Source organism: Phyllostomus discolor, chromosome 2, assembly GCF_004126475.2.
Source record: "Phyllostomus discolor isolate MPI-MPIP mPhyDis1 chromosome 2, mPhyDis1.pri.v3, whole genome shotgun sequence".
Taxonomy (NCBI): Eukaryota; Metazoa; Chordata; class Mammalia; order Chiroptera; family Phyllostomidae; genus Phyllostomus; species Phyllostomus discolor.
The window spans coordinates 184,169,231-184,192,273 of record NC_040904.2 but is presented as its reverse complement, the minus strand read 5'-3'; the positions used below and the strand labels follow the sequence as shown (position 1 = coordinate 184,192,273).

The 23,043-nt window shown below is 36.1% G+C and overlaps 2 protein-coding genes across 3 annotated transcripts in view; one reads left to right on the top strand and one right to left on the bottom strand.

Moving 5' to 3' along the window:
• Positions 1-270: 270 nt before the first annotated feature.
• On the top strand, positions 271-20,725 carry PYROXD1 (pyridine nucleotide-disulphide oxidoreductase domain 1). 2 transcript variants are annotated; one of them, XM_028531756.1, is made up of 12 exons: positions 271-463; positions 2,559-2,639; positions 5,304-5,423; positions 7,812-7,940; positions 9,905-9,978; positions 11,703-11,863; positions 12,569-12,669; positions 13,653-13,788; positions 14,423-14,535; positions 15,141-15,263; positions 17,556-17,693; positions 18,390-20,725. In XM_028531756.1, the coding sequence occupies exons 1-12, from the start codon at positions 380-382 to the stop codon at positions 18,636-18,638; spliced, it is 1,509 nt and encodes a 502-aa protein (XP_028387557.1). In that variant the 5' UTR covers positions 271-379; the 3' UTR covers positions 18,639-20,725. The 2 variants fall into 2 exon arrangements, with proteins under 2 accessions (XP_028387557.1, XP_035875160.1); XM_036019267.1 differs by lacking the exons at positions 271-463; positions 2,559-2,639 and adding an exon at positions 6,606-6,704 and having other exon boundaries at positions 5,340-5,423; positions 18,390-18,638.
• Positions 18,964-23,043, bottom strand: part of RECQL (RecQ like helicase) — a 26,895-nt gene continuing 22,815 nt past the window's right edge. Inside the window, exons 12-15 of the mRNA XM_028531755.2 lie at positions 22,424-22,515; positions 21,107-21,326; positions 20,234-20,363; positions 18,964-19,646 (exon numbers count right to left, since the gene is read on the bottom strand). Coding sequence (XP_028387556.2) covers positions 19,509-19,646; positions 20,234-20,363; positions 21,107-21,326; positions 22,424-22,515 — 580 coding nt within the window. The 3' untranslated portion in view covers positions 18,964-19,508. The remainder of the gene's footprint in view (positions 19,647-20,233; positions 20,364-21,106; positions 21,327-22,423; positions 22,516-23,043) is intronic.

Here is a 23,043-nt window from a genome sequence, read left to right as displayed (position 1 = left end):
ATATCAGAGCAATTCATTTATTTTTAAGAACGTTCTGCCCCGTGAGAACACTGGTCTGTCTTTAGACAATTTGCCAAGCCTTTTTCGGGGACCCATCTTCTGTAATTTCTGTTTGTCTTCTTGTCTTCTTTTTTTTATCAAATCTACGAGGAAAAACTACATTCAGGTGTAACAAGTATCACACCAAGCCCTGGCATCAAAGAAACGCAGCTCACGGCGAACAGGCGAAGTGACTAAAGCTGAGCTGCCCGGCACCCGTAGGCCGGATTCCCGGGATCAGGGGCCGGAAGCGACCGTCCCCAGCGACTTCTTTACGGTGGCGAATGCGACCTCCGTAGTTCCCCCAGAGTAGTCAGTGAACTCTTGGAAATCTGAGACCATGGAGGCAGCGCGCCCTCCCGCGACGGCGGGGAAGTTCGTGGTGGTCGGCGGCGGCATCGCGGGTGTCACTTGTGCGGAGCAGGTAAGATGGGCGTGCGTGAGGCTCCGCCCCTTCCTCGACCCGGGAGGCGGTGGTGCTTGAGACTCCCTCCGCCTGTCCTTCTAGGTACCCGTTGAGACGCTTTCCTCCCCCCGCCCCCCCCCCCAGCTTTCTCGTCCCCCGACGTTAGAGGTTGCGTGGCGTCCCTTGGTGCTGTCTTTAGGACTCCGCAGCCTCCACCTGAGACGCGTAGCAAGGTGGAGGCGAGGGGAACTGGCCTGGTTTTAGTAATGTCAGAGCAGACCGGAAGGCTTGTAACTACTAAGTACTTGGTCAGAAAACTGGTCCTCCTTTGTAATCAGATGATTGAATTCAGCTTCTATATAGGTGCCAAGGCCTTGGTGCATCGCAACCCTTACATAAGTTTCCTGTACTTTGAACTACCAAGATAGACAATATTTCATCTCTAGTAATGCTTCGTAAAACAACCAGCAAAGTATGGAATGCAGCTAGGGAGTGATTTTTTTTTCCTTATAGTGGATAATCAGAGCGTATATACATGTATTTATATTCAAAAAAAGGACTAAATTATAGTAAACAATCGCTGAAGTCATAAGAAATGGCGCAAGAAATTCAAGAGTTTTAAACCTTTACTCTTTTAATCCTAATACATATTTTCCGTTTATTTACCAGGTAAACAACTATGATTCAGGCAGTGTTAAGGGCTGATTAGTTAAATAAAGCAACACGGTACCTTCTTTTTTGGGATTCACAGCCTAGTGGAAGAGACGTGTAAATAAGTCATTTCAGCATCCTGTTTGCTGGCTTAGGGGTGCCTGTTTAGTTGGTAGGGAGTGAATTAGGGAAGAGATACTCTTTCAATATACTTTTATCTCAGTGTAGAACAAAGTTCACCGCTTAGGCAAGAAAAGACAGACATTCCAAAGGGACACAAGGCACCATCTCAATGGAGAAGCTTGGCATCATCTGGGAGCAGCAAAGCTTAAAGCAAATGGTGCTTGGGGGAGGTGACCAGAGATGGCACTGGGAAGGTTGGCAGAGACCAGATTATAAAGGATCTTGTAAATCATGCTAAGAATTTACCAGGGACTTACACATCATCAGATAATTTTGAGCAATGGGGTAATATGATCAAATGAAAAAGTTTCAAAGATGATTAGTTATAAAATGTGGGACAGAGGCAGCTAGTTAACACAAGACTGGAAGGGCAATTTAAAGGCAATTCTTTAGCAGAATAAAGTTTTGAGGGCCTGGTCTAGCAAAGGAAACAGAAATCGAGGAAGGGGTTTACAAAATATACAAAGGAAAGAAAGATGGGGAGAAGGATAATTATGTCAAATACTGTGGAAATTTTAAGGTGATGCTAAAAAAGAATCTGGGTTTTAAGGATGTATAGTTGAACTGAACATGTTCAGTTTTAATAGCATAATAGGCACAGAAATAGAGACTGGTGGGGTTGAGGAACTGGAGTGTGAGTTAGGTAAATGTTTTCAAGAAGTGTAAAGTGAGAAAGAGGTTTGTAGGGAGAGGAAAATAATGAAACAATAGCAAGTTAAACCACCAAATTTTGTTAAGGCTAATATTGAAGTGGCATGGTCTTCCCAGAGACCATCTACTGGTCAGGCATGGAAGGGGCAGGACAGGAGTACCAAAGCATTTCGGGAAAGTGCTAAGATTCTAAGTGTTTATTATGAGGGTTTGCTGTAATTTCAGCAAATGAAAATATTTTACAATAAATAGAAATTGGTATTCCTGTTAATCAGGAGGATTGTTTCTCCTTTCCCTCTGCATGATAACTTTAAATTGGCATATAAAGTAGTTTAAGTAAATACAGAATATCTCTTTATGTCACTTTTCTTGTTCAGACCTTTGTTAGTGTTTAATGTGAATGTATTACTCATTTTAAACAATACCAGAGTTGAACACTAGTCATCACTACCCCATAAATATGAACAAGACTCAGGATTGTAGAAACCTGTAGATGAGGAACGGTCAGTTTTTACTTTCCTAAGTCAGTAACTCTATTAAAGTTGCATTATCCCTCTCTCATCCTCCATGCCATATATACTATTACTTAAAGTTATTTATCATATTTTTTCCTACTTTTTAAAATAAGTTGGCGATTCAGTTTCCATCAGAAGAGATTCTCCTGGTAACAGCTTCTCCTGTTATTAAAGCAGTTACAAATTTCAAGCAGGTAAGGACTTTGGCATAACTGTCTTAGTATTTTTAAAAATTGCAATAGCTTGCAAAGCAGGTAGTGTAGCTGTACTATTTTAATTGTTTTAAATGACAAATGTTCTATTGATACTTATTTTAAAATTATATCTCAAAGTTTAGAATCATTCAGATTGAATACTGAAAGCACCCAGAATGATACTGAGTTCCTAGTCTTTTCTTTTTTTTCTCCCACTCTGAATTACTTTTCAGAAACTATTTTAGCCCTTGCTGGCATGGCTCAGTGGATTGGATGGGGACCTGTGAACCAAAGGGTCATGGTTCAATTCCCAGTCAGGCCACATGCCTGGATTGTGGGCCAGGTTCCCAGTAGGGGGTGACCACACATTGATGTTTCTCTCCCTCTTTCTCCTTCCCTTCCCCTCTCTGTAAAAAAATAAATAAATAAATAAAATCTTTTTTTAAAAAAGAAAATATGTTAAAATAAGATTCTTTTGGGAAAGATGCTATGAAACCTAAATATGAATGCAAATATATATGCATGTATACTTTTATTATAAATATATATATGTGTGCATGTGTATTTACAAGTCAGAAGTACTTCTGAGACAAGCTTAGAGTTGTAGATAATTAATGTTTCAGATACGTAATAAGCATCTGAGAATACTTTGTAGTTCCATGAATTTATATTATACATTATAATAGGAGTCTAAGATCATTTTGGTCATAATGTAATAGAACAGTGGTCTCCAAAAATTTTTGATCCTGTACCTCATTCACCTGTTAAAAAGTTTTGAGTTCATGCCCTGGCTGGTGTAGCTCAGTGGATTGAGTGTAGACTGCAAACCAAAGGGTCGCTGGTTCAATTCCCAGTCAGGGCACATTCCTGGGTTGCAGGCCAGGTCCCTAGTGGGGGCCATGTGAGAGCCAGCCACACAGGATGTTTCTCTTCCTCCTTCCCTTCCCTCTCTCTAAAAATAAATTAAAAAAATTTTTTTTTAAATGTTTTGAGTTCATATTCTAATACATGTATATATACGAGTACATTCATACATATGTAAATAAAAGGATGGAATAAATTGGGGGAACACTAAAATGGTAAAAGTTTGTAAACATCACTGAGGGATTTAATAAATTACTAAGATGTTATTTGCTCTTCTCACTATATTGTCATTTGCATTGATGTTAGGAAAACAATGGTGGCTAAGCTGTACTAGTAGTCATCGTATTCTTCACTGCCACATAGTCCATTTTAAAAAAGCCAGTAGAAAGTTAATTTTATTGAACCTTGACTCTTTAGTTCACATCTTGTTACCATTCTGTATGATGAACTGGGATGGATGCGTAAAGCATTCTGCATGCAGGAGTACAGTGTTACTTAAGGAAAATCAGTTGTGCAGTTGCTGAGTTACAGGATGAACTAGCTGCTTGTTATGATGGAACATCAGCTTGAAAGAACGATTGACAAATTGTGGTCATATTTGGAAAATGTGGTCATTTTCATATTTGGAAAATGAACAGAGTGCACCTGTCACTTCAAGGAAATATTTGTTGGCATTAGGACAAAACTAGAGCTTTCAAGCAAAAATTGGAAATTTGAAAAACTCGTTCTTCACTGTGACCTTACAGTACCTAAAGACATTTCTGATGAGATTGTTGGTGATGGTAATGACTGATATTTTGTATTATATTACTATGAAATGAGTAAATAATTGGACTATCTCCATAACATAGCAAAACAATATTATACACATGATAGTGTATGATGTTGCAAGATCCATTCAACGTGCAGAATAGACCAATGGATTTCACAATAACAGACAATGAAAAATTCTTTCATATGGTTTAAAGTTCTACATTGCATGTCAACTTCAGAAACTACTACCTGTTGAGTTTTATTATCTGAAAGGGCTGTATATTTGTGAGGCCAAACAGCATGTTTTAACAGTTTGAATGCAGAAGTAGATATGCAGCTATCAGTTCTGTTAAGTGAGATATTAAAGAAATTTACAAAAATGTAAAACACTACCATTCTTCTCACTTAATTTGTTTTGTTTTGGAAAAAGTAGTTCTTTTTCATTGAGTATATTATAATCTGTTTAACATGTATTGGATTTATTGTTATTTTTGAGTGAACTGAGTAATATTTAAACTTTTTCTCAGCTTTAATTTCTAATGCAGCAACTACTGCTAGGTATAAGTCAAACAAACAAAAGCCCATTGGGGTGCTCAGTCATTTGTAAGAGTGTAAAGGGGTTACGAGACTAAGAAGTTCGAGAACTGTTATGGCCACATAGTAGGGTTTCCACACAAAGTATAAGGAGCAACTGAGGTCACATACCAATCTGCAAGCTGTGTGGCTTCTGTAGTAGACTGGGTGTAGGGCTAGAAAAAGAAGGCAGTTTGATCTATGGTTGGAAGTTTTTAGGGTAATTAATGGTTAAGGATAACAGAGGAAGGAAATGAAGGGTTTGGGCAAAAGATGGAATGATCCACAGTAGAGTCTTAGCAGGATAGGAGGGAAAGTGATTTTGGAAAATAGAAGAGTCCAAAGACTAGATCATTTTGTCTTATGAATGTGAAATGAGTAGTGTGTAAAAAGAAATGGATTGTTTTATTATTTAAAACTCTTGGAAGAAAACTGCTTTTAAATACACATTTTTATCTCCTTGATCTAACACAGGTTTCTAAAGTATTGGAGGAATTTGATGTTGAAGAACAACCAAGTACCATGCTAGAAAACCGCTTCCCAAACATTAAGGTTATAGAATCTGAAGTAAAGCAACTGAAAAGTGAAGAACATGTGAGAGAGTTGTTTCCTTAATGACATTTTCCTTTGTTAAATCACGATGAGTTTCGCCTGACTTCCTTTGACCCCACCTGTACCACCATCAAAAGTCTCTAGCAAGTAAATTTTAGTGACACTGATTTCCATTATTAGAATAATGCACACTTTTTTGTGAGTTTATTTTGATTGTTTAGTTTAGTTTTGGCATTTTAGGTTTTACATTTCAGACTATCATGAACATTTTCTAGAGCGTCCTCTGTTTTCTGGGCACTGCATTCAGTGCTGGGGCACAATAACATCGTAGTAAGCAATAATAGAAGGAGTCTGCTCCCAGGATCTCTGTGGCGTAGGGAACATAGACGTGCATAGGTATAATTGCATGGACATGTGAAAAGCACCATCACTGAAATACTATCAAAGCTCTGAAAATAGATATTTAGGAAGACTTCACAGATTGAGTAATATTTGAGCTGTGTTTTAAAATACAGGTGAGCCCCGACTGGTATGGCTCAGTTGGTTGAGCATCATCCTCCAAAGCAAAAAGTCACTAGTTGATTCCCAGCCAGGACTCATCATGCCTGTCTTGCGGACCTGGTCCTCAGTTTCGGCACATGTGAGAGGCAATCGATCAATGTCTCTCTCACACATTGATGTCTCTCTCCCTCTGTTTCTCCCTTCCTATTCTCTAAAAATAATAAATGTCTTTCAAAAATAAAATGCAGGCAAATTAAGAGTTCTCCAGATGGAGAAGGGCATTCCAGGAAGAGGAGACTCTATGTTCAAAGACCCAAAGAAAGGAAAAGGGGCATGTGGAACAGTGAGGTTGTCAATGGGATAAATAAAGGGCTTTTTATGTCATGCTAAGAAGCTGAGTTCACTTATAATCAGTAGAGAAATAGTAGATAGGTTTTAAGTGGAGGCAGGGATGATAAAATAAATGTTCTTTTAGGAAAGTACATCTGACAGCATTGTCAAGGGTGAGCTGGGGTGCAGTGAGTGGCCAACAACCAAATTAGGTATTGGTTGCAATAGTCCAAATGATAATAAGGCCCAAACTAAGACAGTCTCAGAGAAGGATGTTATCAGATGAGTAACAGTATCCTCAAATGAGCTTTAGACAAGATGTGAAGACATCTCCTTTAGACAAGGAGTTCGTATTTTCTCTATAACAGCTCTAATTTATGAATTTGTCCTTAGGAATAAAGCACCTGTACACATTTGAAACAAATAATTTGCCAGGAAAACAATTTAGAAAAAGTACTGAGTTTTGAGAAAATCTGAATCAAAAACACCAGAGTAAGTTCTTAATACTTATACTGGTAGTACATATTCATTATATGTTTTATATATATCTCATCCATGTCAATTAGTTTGCAAATTGAAGTAGGCTTAAAAGTGTACTAATGAACTAGGAGGGAACTTAGACTTTCGAATGAATCAGAGTGCCACCCATTACCATGTTTGATTATTGGTTTTATGTATTTGTTACGCAGCTGAAGGGTCCACATGGGTGACAAATGTCTCAATAGGTAGCAAGTGCTATGTTATGGTTTCCCAAGTTTTGTAATTCCAAACACATTGCACAGGTGTTCACTCCTGACCATTCCAACAAAGTCCAGCATCTCTCATGTATATCTGCTTCCTAAATGCCACTACTTCTCTGTAGATTTTCATTCAATGTTAAGGAACAGAAACAATGGCTCCTAATATGTTTTAGACTCATTGATGTTTTTAAAAATTAATATAAATATCTTTAAAGCCAGTACATACTAGGATTTAAGTTTGACATGTTTGTCACTTAGGTTAAAATATCCCCAAAGAGCATGGAGTTTGCTGGTAAAGTGATTGCTGTTTGGACTTAAGAATATCAATACTTTTTTTAGCACTTCTAATTTTTTTAGATTAAGACGACGTATTGTAACCTCTTCTACCACACAATAGTTATTCCCCTGTACATACCCCTGTACACGTAGCAGAAGTTAAGGTACTACACAGTTAGAATCACTAGATCTTCTTACAGTAACTTCCACTGAGATAAGAAATTTAAGATTTCTAAAATGTTTAACTTTTAATCGTTCAACATTTCTTTCCAAACATCATGAGTATCCCTAAGTTTTATGCAAAGTTTTGTGTGAATATGCCTTTTCTTCCATTAGAGAAAGATTCGTTTTCATCAGAATCTCAAAATAATTCATGGCCCTAAAATTATTAAGAATTGCTGGATTGAAGACTGTATTCTAGTGCTTACTTAGCTTTGCATTTGCTATAACAAAGTATTGAGTGCCACCAAGAGGCAACCTTAATATATTTTTTGCACTTGTGTTTTCAAATGTTTAATTTAAAATTAAATTATACCCACGTATAAATGCTTCCCTTCTCCCCTTCATTGTTTTGTTTTTACAGTGCATTTTAACCGAAGATGGCAGTGAGCATGTATATAAGAAACTCTGTCTGTGTGCTGGAGCTAAACCGAAGTTGATATGTGAAGGAAACCCTTATGTATTAGGAATTCGTGATACAGATAGTGCTCAGGTAATACTTTAGGTTGGGCCATGGGGAAAAAGCACAAAGATTTTTTTTCTCAGATGCCTTTTTCTACATTTGAATGAGAAGTGTTCCACTTACAATGTTAATTTCTAAACTGCAGGCGCAGAAGGGAGGTTTCTTGTTTCATGACCCGCAAGCCAGAAAGTAGTTATAATGTTCTATTACTTCCAGTTTCAGTTTGTTTTTATTTGTTAATTTATCTTGTTTTCTATTCATGCTGATATTCTGTGTTCCTTCTGTTATTCGATGCCCCAAATTTCATGACCATGCTGAAAGGCACAGCTTACCACTGAGCACACACTGAGCACACACTCTACTGTGATTGGGAGCATGTGATTTGTAACCTAAATAATGTAACGATCTTCTCCCAAAAGGCAAATCACATCTAAAACTTACTGAATTTACTGCTCAGCAAAGAAAATAATATTCAGAAGATCTTTGTGGTACAAAATCATTATAGTCCTAAAACAGAACAAGTCGCTTGTTTTATTGTTCTCTCCAAGAATAGTGACAACTATCGCAACAAGGGAAAACTCTATCCGTGGAACCTTATACACTTCGTTTGATAATGTGTTTCAGGGTTTGATTACCCTTATTGCCAAAGAGCTCTTCCTGGTTTCAAGTCACAATACTCTGCCTTACCTCAAGCTCCTTGTTGTTCTGTCCCAGGAGGTGGTAATTTTACACTTATGTAACAATGTTTTATATTCTTGAAAATTGATAGTTTACTTTCAGCTTATTCTTAATTAAATAATTTGGAATTTAGAGAAAACTAGAACTTGATTATTTTCTTGTCAACACTTTAGGTATTATCGAAGATTGCATCATAACTATGTTCCAGCAAGGCCCTCTACATGCACAAACTCATTGAATCCTTGTAATAATCCTATGTGACAGTCATCATTCCCACTCTACAAATAGGAAATTAAAATAGATTGATTTACCTATAGGAAGGTGATTATTAAGATTATCAGATGTGCGGTTTAAACTCATGGCATTCATCTCCATGTCCAGTGCTCTGTTATCTACTGCCTTCAATGAAGTACAAACTAAAATTAACTTAAGGGTTTTTTTCTTGTAGAATTTTTAGGAAGTCAATTTCAGTATTTATTGATTATAACAATAAGTTTTGAGGTCAATTTAATAGAAATGGTAACAACGTAGTAAGAGGAGGAATTTAGCTACTGAGATGTCATCCTGAAGCAATGGTACTGTTCTCTACGTTTGAAAGTCTCCTAGGAGTGACCACTGGCTTTTCTTCACACTCACTGTGATCTTTTTTAGGGAGGGTGATGGTACCAATTAGCTGCCGTATACTGGTAATAACACTTTTTCAAATAAATGTTAGACATTATTATGTGTGTGCTATTCCTAACAGCTCTATCTATGTCTTCTTATTTAATGCTTACAGAAACCTGAGATAATAGTCATTCTTATTTCCATTTGTAGTTGAATCTGAGGCACAAGAGGGTAAGCAACATACTCATGATCCTTCAGTTAGTGACTGCTAAAACCAGGGACTCTTGAGTTTGTGCTCCTAAACGCCATGCTGGTATGCCTCTCATTCCTGCACATTTTAAGTGCTGAGTGACTGCAGGGAGTATCGACTGAGGGACAAGAAGAAAAGGAAGAACCCTGTATCTAGGATATAGATCAGTGTTATGTTAGTACACTGATTTGGCCAAATGGTTGGGAATATAGTAGACGAAAGAGAGTGCCTCTTGCTGAGGTTCTGAAGTAGTACTCTAAATGTAATGATGTAAAACAAGGAAAACCAGAAGAGGCATTGCTGTAGAGGCAGTTTAGGGTGAAACATAGCGGGAGAGCGTTTGTGATATTAATTGGAGGGTGCATCCTAGCAGAGTAGGGAAGTGAGATTTATTATCAATGAAGCCTCTTCTGGTATTGCCCACTGTACAAAACACTGTGTCATTTTGTTTTTAATACAGGAATTTCAGAAACAGCTTACTAAAGCTAAAAGAATAATGATCATAGGGAATGGTGGTATCGCGCTTGAATTAGCGTAAGTATGTATGTTTAAGAACTGCTCTGTGATCCATGTGATTATTGGTAGACTAGAAAAGATCTTATCCTGAAAATCAAAGATAAATATGTTTTTCATACATTTTCAAGAATGAAAATCCACTTAATTTTTTTAGCTTTCATAGACATGATAGTGGCAAAAATGTCATTGTAAAACATGAGTTTAAGGAGTGCTTAGGTCTCAGAGGGTCATCAACTGGTGAGTGGCTAGATTTGACCCACATGTTTTATAAGCATGTGCTATACTAAAAAACAATTTTGAGTGTGTACACCTTTACAGATTCTAGTTATAATCTCCATCACTTTTTATTGCTTAAACCCATCCTGTTTCACTCAGTTATGTTACATGTCTGATCCATGAACTCCAAAGGATTTATGACTCCTGTTTCAGGATTTGTGGTACTCCCAGATCCTAGTTTTAGGAAGTTTGGGAAGTGTGAACACATTATTGAATATAAAATATTACTGTCTTAAGATGATATTGCAAGTAAAAAATCATTGAAGAATATCTTGCTACACTCTCTAGAGCACTGATTTACTTTCTTTGTGATTTTATCTTCCAGTAAATGTCTGACATGGAATAATCTGGATATTTTTCAGGGCAGAAAGTTGGGTCCAATTACAGAGGACAAATCTGTGTTAAAATAAGGAATCTGCTACAACCCTGTCTTTGCTCCATTTCATCCATTCCAACTCTCAGACTAGATGTTTGCCCCCCTTTTTTAGAGGATGATGAATCCCATTGGAAGCCTGTACTAGTTGGCTGAGTACTAGGAATGGCAGTCATTATTATAATGAAGTTTATGGCATTGTACACAGAAATGCAGAGAAAAAAACTAGGGTATCAAAACCAAACTGGGCCAAAATGGAGGAGGCAGAGATTTACTGAAAGAGGGGCTTCAAATCCTTGTGTGCACATGATAGATTTTCCCCATCAGCTATCACCGAAAGTATAGTTAGTGCAATTCTTATTATTGACAGTGAAACACTTTTTTACATTAAAAAGTGTTCAGTCTCACAACATTTAATCCTATTCCTTCTGTAATGTGCTTAAGTACATAATATATCTGTTACCAAAGAAGTCAGTTGTTGCCCTGGCTGGCATAGCTCAGTGGATTGAGCGCGGGCTGGGAACCAAAGCGTCCCAGGTTCGATTCCCAGCCAGGGTACATTCCTGGGTTGCAGGCCAGAACCGCCAGCAACCGCACATTGATGTTTCTCTCTCTCTCTCTCTCTCTCTCTCTCTCTCTCTCTCTCTCTCTCTCTCTCTCTCTCTCTCCCTCCCTTCCCTCTCTAAAAATAAATAAATAATTAAAAAAAAAAAAAGAAGTCAGTTCTCAGTATGGTAGCTTTGTACCATCCATCCATCCATTATTGATTATGCCATAACCAGATAAACCATTTCTCACTCTTGGGAACCCTGTGGGACATTAAATAGTAACTATGTTGTGGAAACTGAAAATTTTACTTGATGTCCGGTATACATATTTGTCATTTATATGTTCTTTCAGTAAACTGGTTAAATTGCTTTTATTATTTATTGTGCTTTAACTTGTATCCTGAGAGAGTGTTACATTCCTCCTTATAATCATTCTTCAAGTCTGCCTTAAAATATTTATTTAGGAGAGAATTCTTATTTTCCAGTACAAAGATTTCTATTCAGATTTTTGAAATTGCTCTATATAATTTTAATATTCCTTTTAGGTATGAAATTGAAGGCTGTGAAGTAATTTGGGCCATTAAAGATAAAGCAATTGGAAATACTTTCTTCGATGCAGGAGCAGCTGAATTCTTGACCTCAAAGCTCATTGCTGAAAAACCAGAGGCTAAAATTGCACATAAAAGAACCAGGTATACAACTGAAGGTAAATATAGCATCCAGCTCTTTAGTTCATGGATAAAAAAAAAAATTAACCATATAAAAAGACCGTAAGAAAATTTAGCAAAATATATTTGAGAACTAGGAATGTAGGTAATATTTATCTGTATATCTTTATGTGACTTTTTAGACTTTCTAGAATATATATATTTTATGAAAAATATGTATAATTAAAACTAGAAATTTAAAGTGAATTAAATAAATCAGTCCATCTACATTTTTGTAAACAAACGCTGCAATTAGACAACACCACCTAAAGTAATTTTATAAAAAACTTAATGTGTTTAAAAACAAATACAAGCTTTACAGTTTTTTAGTTTAAAGAGGTGTTTTTTTTAACTTGTGGCTTATAAAATTCAAGAATTTTATAAGTTTTGGGCATCCTAAAAATTGACAAAATTTTCCAAATTTGATGGCTAATAGTCTAACCCTTCATATTAACCAGTATATAAAATCCCCAAAATGCTGTGTTTATACTAAATACCCAATTGAAAGATTATTTTACAGCTGTGCACCACAAAATAGTAAAATAATGGATAAATGATTAATACAGATGGCTTTGTTCAATCATTCTGTATGTCCTTATGTGTATAAGAATCACTATATTGCTAAGAGCTACAGAACACAAGCATAATTCTCTGCCTGGCAACTTTTATATCATTTGAATTTTGAATTGAGTTTATCTCTTCAGGAAGGAAAAAGGAAGCAGAAACCAAAGCTAATGTTGGTCATATAGGCAGTGCCTTAGGACCTGATTGGCATGAAGGCTTGAATCTTAAAGGAACAAAAGAGGTATGTTTGTATATACTGATTAAACATGTCTAAGTGCAGCTGTAACTCAGGAACCATTTGTTAAAGACCAGTAACAAATATGTAGTCAAAGAATTGCTAGGTCACTTTATTTAAAACCCATAGTGCTAAGAAAGGACATGGCCCACATGTCCACCAAAGACAGATGAATATTAAGTTCATCTGACTCTCAGCCGCCTTTTTAACTCCCCAGGACAGAAATTTCTATACACAGACACATTGAATACACCTGTGCTATTTTATCTTAATCTTTTTCTCAAAGGTCACTTGAGATGCATTACAGTATTTTAAAGGTTAATAGATGGATTTTAAATAAAATATACATTTACTATTTTAATTGGATAAGCAGATGACTGACTTTTACTCATTCTACACCCTAGATATTTTATTTTTAAGATAGCTGTTAAAAGGCTGTGATATTTAACGATTGTAAGAAGCATACATGCGTTTTTATTACTGTGCATGATTTCTCTTCAGCCATGTGTAGGTTGAAGAAGGGTGGGCTTCATGGTGTGTGTACTTTTTGTGATGGAAATTATGCAAAATCATTTCTTCCTGTACCTTCTGGTCCTGAGGTTAATGATGTAGTATTTTAAGGTTCTGGGATATAACAATGAGTTGGCATAGACCTGCCCTCAAGAGGTTTTTATAGTCTATAATGGTTGCAATTTTTAAAAAGTGTACATGTAATTATCAATGAGACTTATACTGAAAAGTACACCCTTGATGTTATCTGCCAATTTAACTACTAGATCTCTTCAGTACCAAATAGATTTTTGTTCATTCCTTTTATACATATAAACTCACAGGCTTACTTTTGGTCATCCAGTGTGTTTTCATTTATATTGTAAGAATTATTTTTTCTATATGTGTCTGTAAGTATATTATAAATATTTTCTTCATTATCAGTGACCCATGTCATTCTTTCTGGAAGTATTATGGTGACCAGTATTTCTTTGTTTTAGTTTTCTCATAAGATTCACATTGAAACTATGTGTGAAGTTAAGAAAATCTACCTTCTGAAAGAATTTAGATTTTCTAAGAAGAACTCCTTGAATTTCCCAAGAGACCATCATAATCAGTCAGTTACAACTGATAAAGGTAAGTAATAAAATTAAAAGATATTTAACCACTTATTTAAAGTGCTCTTAAGTTAAATAAGCCAGTCAGTGAAAGACAAATACCATATGATCTCACATATAAGTGGAACCTAGTCAACAAAACACAAATAAGCAAAATAGAACCAGAGATTTAAACAACAAACCTACAGTGGCCAGAGGAGAGGGGGAGGAGGATAACAGGGGAAGGAAGGGGAAGGGGCAAGCCAAGGCACAGGAATCCAGGGCTCATGGGCCCGGACAGTAGGGGAGGATTGACTGTGGGAGTTGTGGGGATGGTGCAGGGGAGAGCAGTGGGGAAAAGGATGGCACAACTGTAACCGAACAACAAAAACAATAATTTATAAAACTATTACGAGTTTACATTTACTTGGTTAGAATTTGTTTTTAAATTTGAAGGAATGTTTAGAATGCCATAGTTTTGTAATCATACCCAAAACAAGGAGATGGTGTTAATTACATTAAATACTGTTTTAGCAAATATGCCTTAGACAAATTATTAAGGGATCTTGTTTTAAAGTCCTCTCCTGCCTTCATTTTTCTGTTCTAGTCATTATGTTGTGGACTGTTGATGGTGGTTATATTTGAGGATTTAAAAAGTCTTTTTTTTTTTTAAGAGATATGGCCTGTATATGTGGAACTGACCAACGAAAAGATATATGGCTGTGATTTCATTGTCAGTGCTACAGGAGTTACACCAAATGTAGAACCTTTTCTCTGTGGCAACAAGGTAAGGTGAAATATTTTGTCCCACTATTCATATTTTGAAAGTATTATTTATTAAGATCTCTAATTCTCAAGCATGGATAATTGTTCATTGTGTTAGTATAAAACTGTAATAATATGACTTAAAACAATTTAGTTTATATTCATGCCTTGATTTACAATGTTTTTACTGCTTTAAGTTTTTAGCAGTTAACATCCCAATATAAGTGTCATTATTAATAGGACATAATGTATAACTTATTTAAATATTGATGAGACTGACACCTCCTATCAGTTCTTAAGTGGTATTTTAGAAAAACCATCTTGTAATTTTTGCTTTTAAGCATTTAAAGCTTACAAAAACTAAGAAATGTTCTTATAAATAGGTTAGTTGCATGGTTATTGGATACTTTTGATGTTTCAATTCTAAGAATTCTATGAGTTGTGTCTTATTAGGAACTTGATTCCCTGGAAATTCAGCTTAGCTGCCTCAACTTTGCAGCTATTTTTCAGTTTCTCATTAAAGATCAGCAAATCATGATGTAAATTTTTAATTGTTCTTTTACTTTAGAATGAAAAAGTCATGTTTCATTTTCTTAACCACGTGTGCTTATGAGGAACATTGTCTAGTTTGCCCTAGGAGAAGACGGGGGCCTGAAAGTGGATGATCACATGTGCACGTCCCTCCCTGACGTCTACGCCGCAGGCGACATCTGCTCCGCATCCTGGCAGCCCAGCCCGTTCTGGCAGCAGGTGAGCCGCACGCACGGGCACGCTTGCATCACGTTCTGTTTGAAAACAAAGGAGTTGCTGCCAGCAAATCCAACTCTCTGGTTTTCCAACCTTTCTACTTTAAATAGGAAGTGATCATAGAGTTTTTTATGGCATTAAAAAAATTATTATTTCCCTTTTGGTAAGTTACAATTACAGTGACAGAATTAGACTGGTTATCTTCTAACTTAAAAAGTTATCGGCTATTACTTTCTTCTTCATTCTGAGATGCTTATGAGCATTGTTCTATGGAACCTTCTGTGATGATGGAAATGTCCTGTATTTCTGCATTGTCCAGTCAGGTAGCCATTGGCCTCATGTGTCTGTTGAGCACTTGAAATGCAGCTAATGTGACCGAGGAACTGAGTTTTATTTACTTTTAATTAATTTAAATAGCTACATATGGCTAGTGGCTACCATATTGTATAGCACAGCTTTAGATTTAGGAAACAACAGTTTGAGAGATTGTAAGCCATATAGGTAAAGCATTCTGTTCCTGATGACCCTGTTCTGTCTCTGTGGAAATTACTGTTGAAAAAAAGTTCTGATAGTGAACAGCCTTCCTCAGCCTTTAGCCTAGCAGCTGCTTCCAGCTGGATCTAAACTTCCTCCAGCCCACAGTGTTGCCTGCCTCCTACAGGTGGAACAGAAGTACTAGAGGAAGGTACTCAGACAATGGCTATAGGTGAGGTTGTCTCAGTAGAGACATAGGTAGATATTAGAGGTAAAAGAACCAGGCAGCATCTGTCTTGGTGAAAGACCAGCTCCACAAGTAGTGATATTATCCACTCATATTAAGTATGGAATATGAAATAGTGGAAGAGCTAGCTTTTCAGGTGGCAGCCTCATTGTTTTTTGGGTGTTTTTTAATGTACAAAGAAATAATGATAACTAAACAGTGCTTTCAGCCTGTTTCTAAAATGCTTCAAACAGCTTGTTTCCAGCTTTCTTTACAGTCATCCTAAGTCATTTATGTGACATATCCATCACAAACTCTCAATTAGAAATTGGAGTTTGTGGGATTTTAAAAATATTTAAAACCCTGTAGGGTAAATTATATCTTCAGTCTACATCATACTCTAATGCAGGAAAGAAATACCCCAAAATAAACAGGTTTTTCCTGTTTTGAGTCAGTTCAATAGATGCCATCTCTGAGTTTGCAGAAGCATTAAGTACTACTAATTTGTTTTACATAGTTCCAGATGCAAACTCTAGGGACTTGGAAGCTGAAATACATCACTTAAGTGATAGTCCAGCAGTATAATATTGTAGGCCGCTTCCCTCAGCCATTCTCTAGTTTTATCCTGCTTCATTTACTTTGCTCCTTACCACAGACTGCCTCTTACTTCATTAAACCGCACTTGTTTACAGGGAGGAGCTAAGTATAAATATAAATATCTCACTTCTATCAGAAATGCTTGAAGCTTAAATCCAACATTGTATAGTATTTTTGGACACAAAAAGATAGCATTAGTTACACAAACACGTAGGGGTAAAAGGAAACTAATTGCTTATTATAGGCTCTCCTATTTAATTTTTCCAGTAGTCATGGAGGAGGTGGTGTATGTTTGTTTCAAGTGAAGGAACTGAGGCTCAGAAAAGTGAAGTACGTAGGAGAGTTGATATGCAAATCTACTGACTTCCAAGGCCAGTGTTCTGTTATACCAGGGAATCCCAAGACTTTGTAGCAATACAGTAACAGAATACAGAAATTAAAACTGTTGTAGAGAAGAATTTTAAATGAGTTCCCAGGATCAGTTACTGAAATCTGATATGATATCTTGGAGCCGGGCACCAAGTGATATATCTGTCTGACCCTTGAGGATAGATTGCATGGTAGGTAGGCCTTAACTATCCAGCACCTACAGATGAGGACTAGGAAAAAAAGATTTTTAGTGATAATTTGGCATCTCTGTTAATGCTGATGAGAAATTTACTCTGAAGTTGAGACTGGTTAAGTAAAATGTAATTCTCACCTGATGTAGCCTGAAATATTTTAGTAAGTTTTAATAGCAATTTTATTAAAACATAAAAGTTGGTGTCATCTTTTAATTTAGAGGCAGTGATTTAGACAGAATTAGCAAATACCAAAATCATTTTGGTTAGTGCAGATTGGTGATTGCTTCTGTGGAAAACTGATCCAACCAGCCATCTAACCAATCTCAAGGACTGTCAAACACTAGACCCCTTTAAGGAATGTTACAAGGTTCCGGTGATAACATTTTTTGAGTAATACAATGTAAAATTATCCTGCATAACATTTTTTTATTTCAGATGAGGCTGTGGACCCAGGCTAGACAGATGGGATGGTATGCAGCGAAGTGCATGGCGGCAGCTACTTCAGGAGACTCTATTGACATGGATTTCAGCTTCGAACTTTTTGCTCATGTAACAAAGTTTTTTAACTATAAGGTAAGATAGATAAGCAATTAGTGCCTTTTTCCGCTTGTTAGTCTTATAACTAATTATGCTCATCTAGTCTTACTTGAATAAAAGTTCATATAGTTTTAATCATTTTACAAAAAATGAAATGTTTTCTGATTTTATGCAAATCAATACTTGGTATTAATGCTTTCTAATTCCTAACTATCTGACAACCATTACCTACCTTCCCACACTATAACTATTTTATACTTTAGGAGGACTGTTCCCTGTTGGTGCATTTCTAATTTTTATATGAGATTCATTATTTCTTTGTGAGGGGAACTAATAGGTAGCTATCATACTCATGAATGAAACAAGTGTTTCCCATTTATGTTAATCTACTGTACATTAGTCGGAGGCAAGATTTTTGTCCCTTTTTTACTGATAAGGAGAAACACACACATACAAACACATACACAAGGTCCAGGGAGAATAAATAATTTACACTTGAAAGATCTAACTCAGTTCCTTATTAAATCTTTAAATCATGTACCATCTGTAGAATAAATGAATACTACTGAAATTTTTCTTTGGAACCCACCCCAATGACACTTTTAGATATAAAATTTTGTGAGTAGATTTTTCTGCTGACCATTCCAACATAATACAGAATAATTGCCTATTATGTTTCCTTTTTGGCATTCGCTAAAATAACTTTTTTATCCCTTTTATATATATTAATAGGTTGTACTGCTGGGAAAATACAACGCACAGAGCTTGGGTTCAGACCATGAATTAATGCTGAGATGCACCAAAGGGCAAGAATACATCAAAGTCGTCATGCAGAATGGACGAATGATGGGAGCTGTGTTAATTGGTGAAACCGATTTAGAAGAAACATTTGAAAACTTAATATTAAACCAGATGAATCTTTCATCTTATGGAGAAGACCTACTGGATCCCAATATTGATATAGAAGATTATTTTGACTAAAAAGGACATTTCGAGAATCGCATAAAGATTCAAATAAGACAAAATGTCAAGTCAATAAAGTAAGTGACTGCACTGATTTAATGATGACCACACTGAGGTTAAAAATACAGAAGTGACCATGATTTTAGTGGGAAAGTATTTAAAAATAAAATTCTAAAGATGAAGTCAATACAGGTAACATTTTTTTTCTAATGCAAAACTGACTATTTATGTAAGAATTTTCAAGTTATTCATTTCTGTGTGTTAACCTGAGATGCCTCATGATTTATTTTGGAGCAAATTTAGCTAGGCTGTTCCTACCCTAGGCTTGGCCTGGCTAGCAAACCAGAGCCATTCCTTGACTGTGAAATGTCAAAATAGGGCTGTGGTTTCAAGCTTTGAGTTTTATTTTACTTAAGTAGAGAGCCGTCTTACTTGCTAATCCTTGTATTGATACTTTATTCCATTCTATATTTGGATTCTACATCTCTTATAACCTGAAATCACTCACTTTTTGTGATGAGCATATGTAAAAATGTCAGTATAATAACATTGCTGTCAAAAGACAGTTATGTCAAAAGAAAAAAAGTACAAGGCATAAAGAGTTTAAGATAGTTATGTAAATCTACTCTCCTAAGTATTTTACATTTGGAGTTTTACATTAAAATTTATTTTTCCCTCATTTCATACTGTACATGATTCATGCTGCTAAATTTTCAAAAGGTCTCAAATTCTCATGTCTTTAAATACTTTAGAGAGAAGTGTTTAAAGTATAGCTCCATGTGTATAAAATATTAATGAAAGTGTCTTAAACTTTTGATTAACTACAAAAATAATGGTGCATACATGCATAAAACTGTTCTGTTCTTGGAAAATTTCGAAACACTCATCTCACGCATCATTGATTTTTCTTTTCTTAGCCCCTGTATTCTTAGACTCGTTGGCAGACTTCTTCCCGAAGTGATCCAAACTTTTTCCTTCCCTCTTTTTATCAGAGCCTTCAGAATGACAAGTTTGAGGTGATTCAGCCTACAAAACAATAACAAAGCAAACACTGATAAATATTCACCTATTCTGCTTTCTCACGAGATTAATAATCCCAATACTCCTTCTGTGTCAGTTAGCTCTTTAAGTACCCAGTGGTCTGGTTTTTTATCTTCAAATTTCTACTCCAATATGAGTCCCAACTTGAAGGGAAGGGCCTATGCCGTCAGGGAAACCCTAAAGAACACTGTAAGTGTCCTGAGACACGACCGTACACAGCATGCTTTTGTAAGCTGGACAGTATTTAGTTCATAACTGCTCATCCACCTCTGCTGCAGAGGCAGGATTCTCAACCAACACTGATCCCAACCAAAGTCATGAGGGCAGGGCGCATCACAGAACTGGGTGTTAAGATGCAGGCTTCACACTCCAGAAGGTTAGAAAACTCTCCCAGTCTCTATTCAAAGCCTAGTCTAAATCCTTCCACTTAATGTCTTCAACACCCAGATTCTAAGTAGAACACTGACTTAACCTCCTCTTATGTTCAACTGGACTTAGGAAAGTACTAGTTAAAGGGAAGCACCCACAGACTTCAATGTATTTTTAAAATGCTTGAAAGTTAAGTCAGTTACCTTGAAACAGGGCTGTGTAGACTTCTTTATTTGCATAGTAATAACATGTGCCTCATTGTTCAGAAGATTAGCTTTAGGTCCAATTTTCAAATATGAAATGGTAGCGTAAGCTGTAAAACTGTAGTCTTCTCTGCAGAAGATAAAGGCCACCAATCAGAAAGGTTTTGTGGAGTTACAGAAAACATACTGAAATATATAAAAATAAACTGTAAGTGCAATAATTTTAAGTAATACATTGGTATGAAATAATGTAAGTTATACTATAAACACTCAATTTATAGAAACTGCTTTTTTTGACATACAGTCAGTTATGGTTGGAATATATTAGGTAAATTTTGTATAGTGTTTAAAGTTCAAATGAAACAACCACAAAACCATTTGTTTTGTTGTAGTTATAAAAATGAGAAACTGTCATAAAGATACATCATGTTTTCTGGAAGAAAATACCAATTTTTGATTCTTGTGATTGAATAAACTGTCATTCTTATGGTACTGGTTTCCAGACATTTTACCATTTTATTTCTCTTAAGTGTTAACTGATCTCCTATTTATGGATCTACTGAGCTATAACTAATGCCTGTAAAATCTTAGTTTGCTTATTTCTAAAATTAAGATAATGAGAATGTCTATTCTCATTTCACAATGTTGCTAAGATTAAATGAGGTAATATATATAAAAAGTGTAAAAAGTATATAAAGTATTCTATAATTATTGTCGTTATTGGTGTATATCCAAATTACAGCTTTTATTCAAAGTAACCTTTTTGGAATTATAGATACTTATTCCACAAATACAAAAGAAAAATATAGTGAACTATTTTAAAAAATCATAAAGACAAAATGAAAGGACAAGACGACATAGGTTTGTATATACTTAAGATACTGCTGTAGAAGAAAGTGCGCAATAATTTTCTCCAGGTCTTCACGAGGAAGTGCGGGAGGAGCAACAGCTGCTACCCTCAATTTTGCTGCTCCCTTTCCCATCCAAGAATCAATCAGTTTCAGTGGTGTAAGCTTTTCATTCATTTCCTCTGCCTGCTGCAGGATTTTGATTAGATCTCTGCAATAGGCTGTTACATTCTTTCTTTCAAATGCTGTAAGAAAAGAGGCATGGTTACAGGCAATTGGGATTTAGAAATTAGGGCAAAGATAGTCTATCCTAAGTGGTTAAACTGGTTTAAAAACAAGTCATCAATGTGAGCCGCCCTAAACATTAATTTATTAATGTGATCTGAATAAAAACTAGGCTATTCCCCAAATCTCTACCACTAAACTAAGTTGTAGGCTTTTTCAGACACTGCCATTTACAGTGATGCACAGAAATTAACCTGGTTATCACAAGGCCTTTGGATATGCTCTAGGAACCAAAGAGTGTCTGCCAGACATGACGACGGCAGATGCTCCGAGATGAGTCAAGAGGAGAGTGCATCTATTCTGCATGTTTACCTGATGTGTGCTCACTAAGCAGTATTCTGAAACCTAGTATGGCTTCACAGCTACTCTTGATTTAGGACAAGAATGTCCTGGATGGATATCCCCAGGTATTAATTGATACTAGCACTCTATTTTATATATCAGACTCTTGTTAATTTGGTCAGCAAAACAGTCTAATAAACTCATCAACAAGTAATTTTCTGTAGCTGCAAAGTTAAAATTGTAGTGACCTTCAGGCACCAAGGCATCAGAATTCAGAGAGGAACTGGTTAGTCCAGCTCTTTAATTGTAACTCACATATACAGGATGAAATCAAGTTAAAATACAATTCTAAATCACTGGCAAATTAGTGTCTTATGAGTAGTTAGCCATATCTGCATCAAAAAGGATTCACTATAATCTCTATTTTGCACAAAATCTATTTTCCTAGTCGGTTACTACAAGAACCTAGTCGGTTATTAGAGATTATTACAAGGTAAATCTTTTCTTACATAAATAGCATTTGTATTCAGACAACTTAAACTTTTTCCCTTGTTTCTTAAAAATTTCACGTCCTCAGTAATAGCAACATAAATTATACACACACGGCTCTTCCTTTTATTTGCCTTTGTCTCAAAACCATGTTGTTACTTTTTAATCTGGAAAATTGTATTCACACCTTGTTTAATCTTTTAAGTCTACTTTGGGGTCAAATCCTGCCCTCACATAGCCCTACCCATATGTTAGCCTATACAGGTTTAAAAAACAATGAACTCACAAATGTCTTTACAGCAATTGTCGCACATTTTGTTACATGCTTCTGAGTTCCATACTTCATCAAAATGTTGAGCTATCAGTACCCGGCGACACCTGCCAACATGGATACAAGTTAAGTGATCTGATCAAATTTTAAGAATCCCCATTTCCCTGGCTGAAATCCTATCCTATAGCTCAGTGGATTAAGCATGGGCTGCGAACCAAAGTGTCGCAGGTTCGATTCCCAGTGAGGGTACATGCCTGGGTTGTAGGCCATAACCCCCAGCAACCACACATTGATGTTTCTCTCTCTCTCTCTCTCTCTCTCTCTCTCTTTCTCCCTCCCTTCCCCCTCTAAAAATAAATAAAATCTTAAAAAAAAAAGAATTTAAAAAAAGAATACCTATTTCAAAATACAAGTTTACATAATGTATTAGTTTCCTGTTGCTAGCATATTACCATGAACTTAGTGGTTTACAACAACACTAATTTACTATATTACATTTCTACAGGCTAGAAGTCCGGCGTGGGTCTCACTGGGTTAAAATCAAGGTGTCAGCAGGACTGTATTTCTTCTGGAGGCTCTAAAGGACAAAGCTGTTTCCTTGCCTTTTCCAGTTTCTAGAGACTGCCCGCATTCCT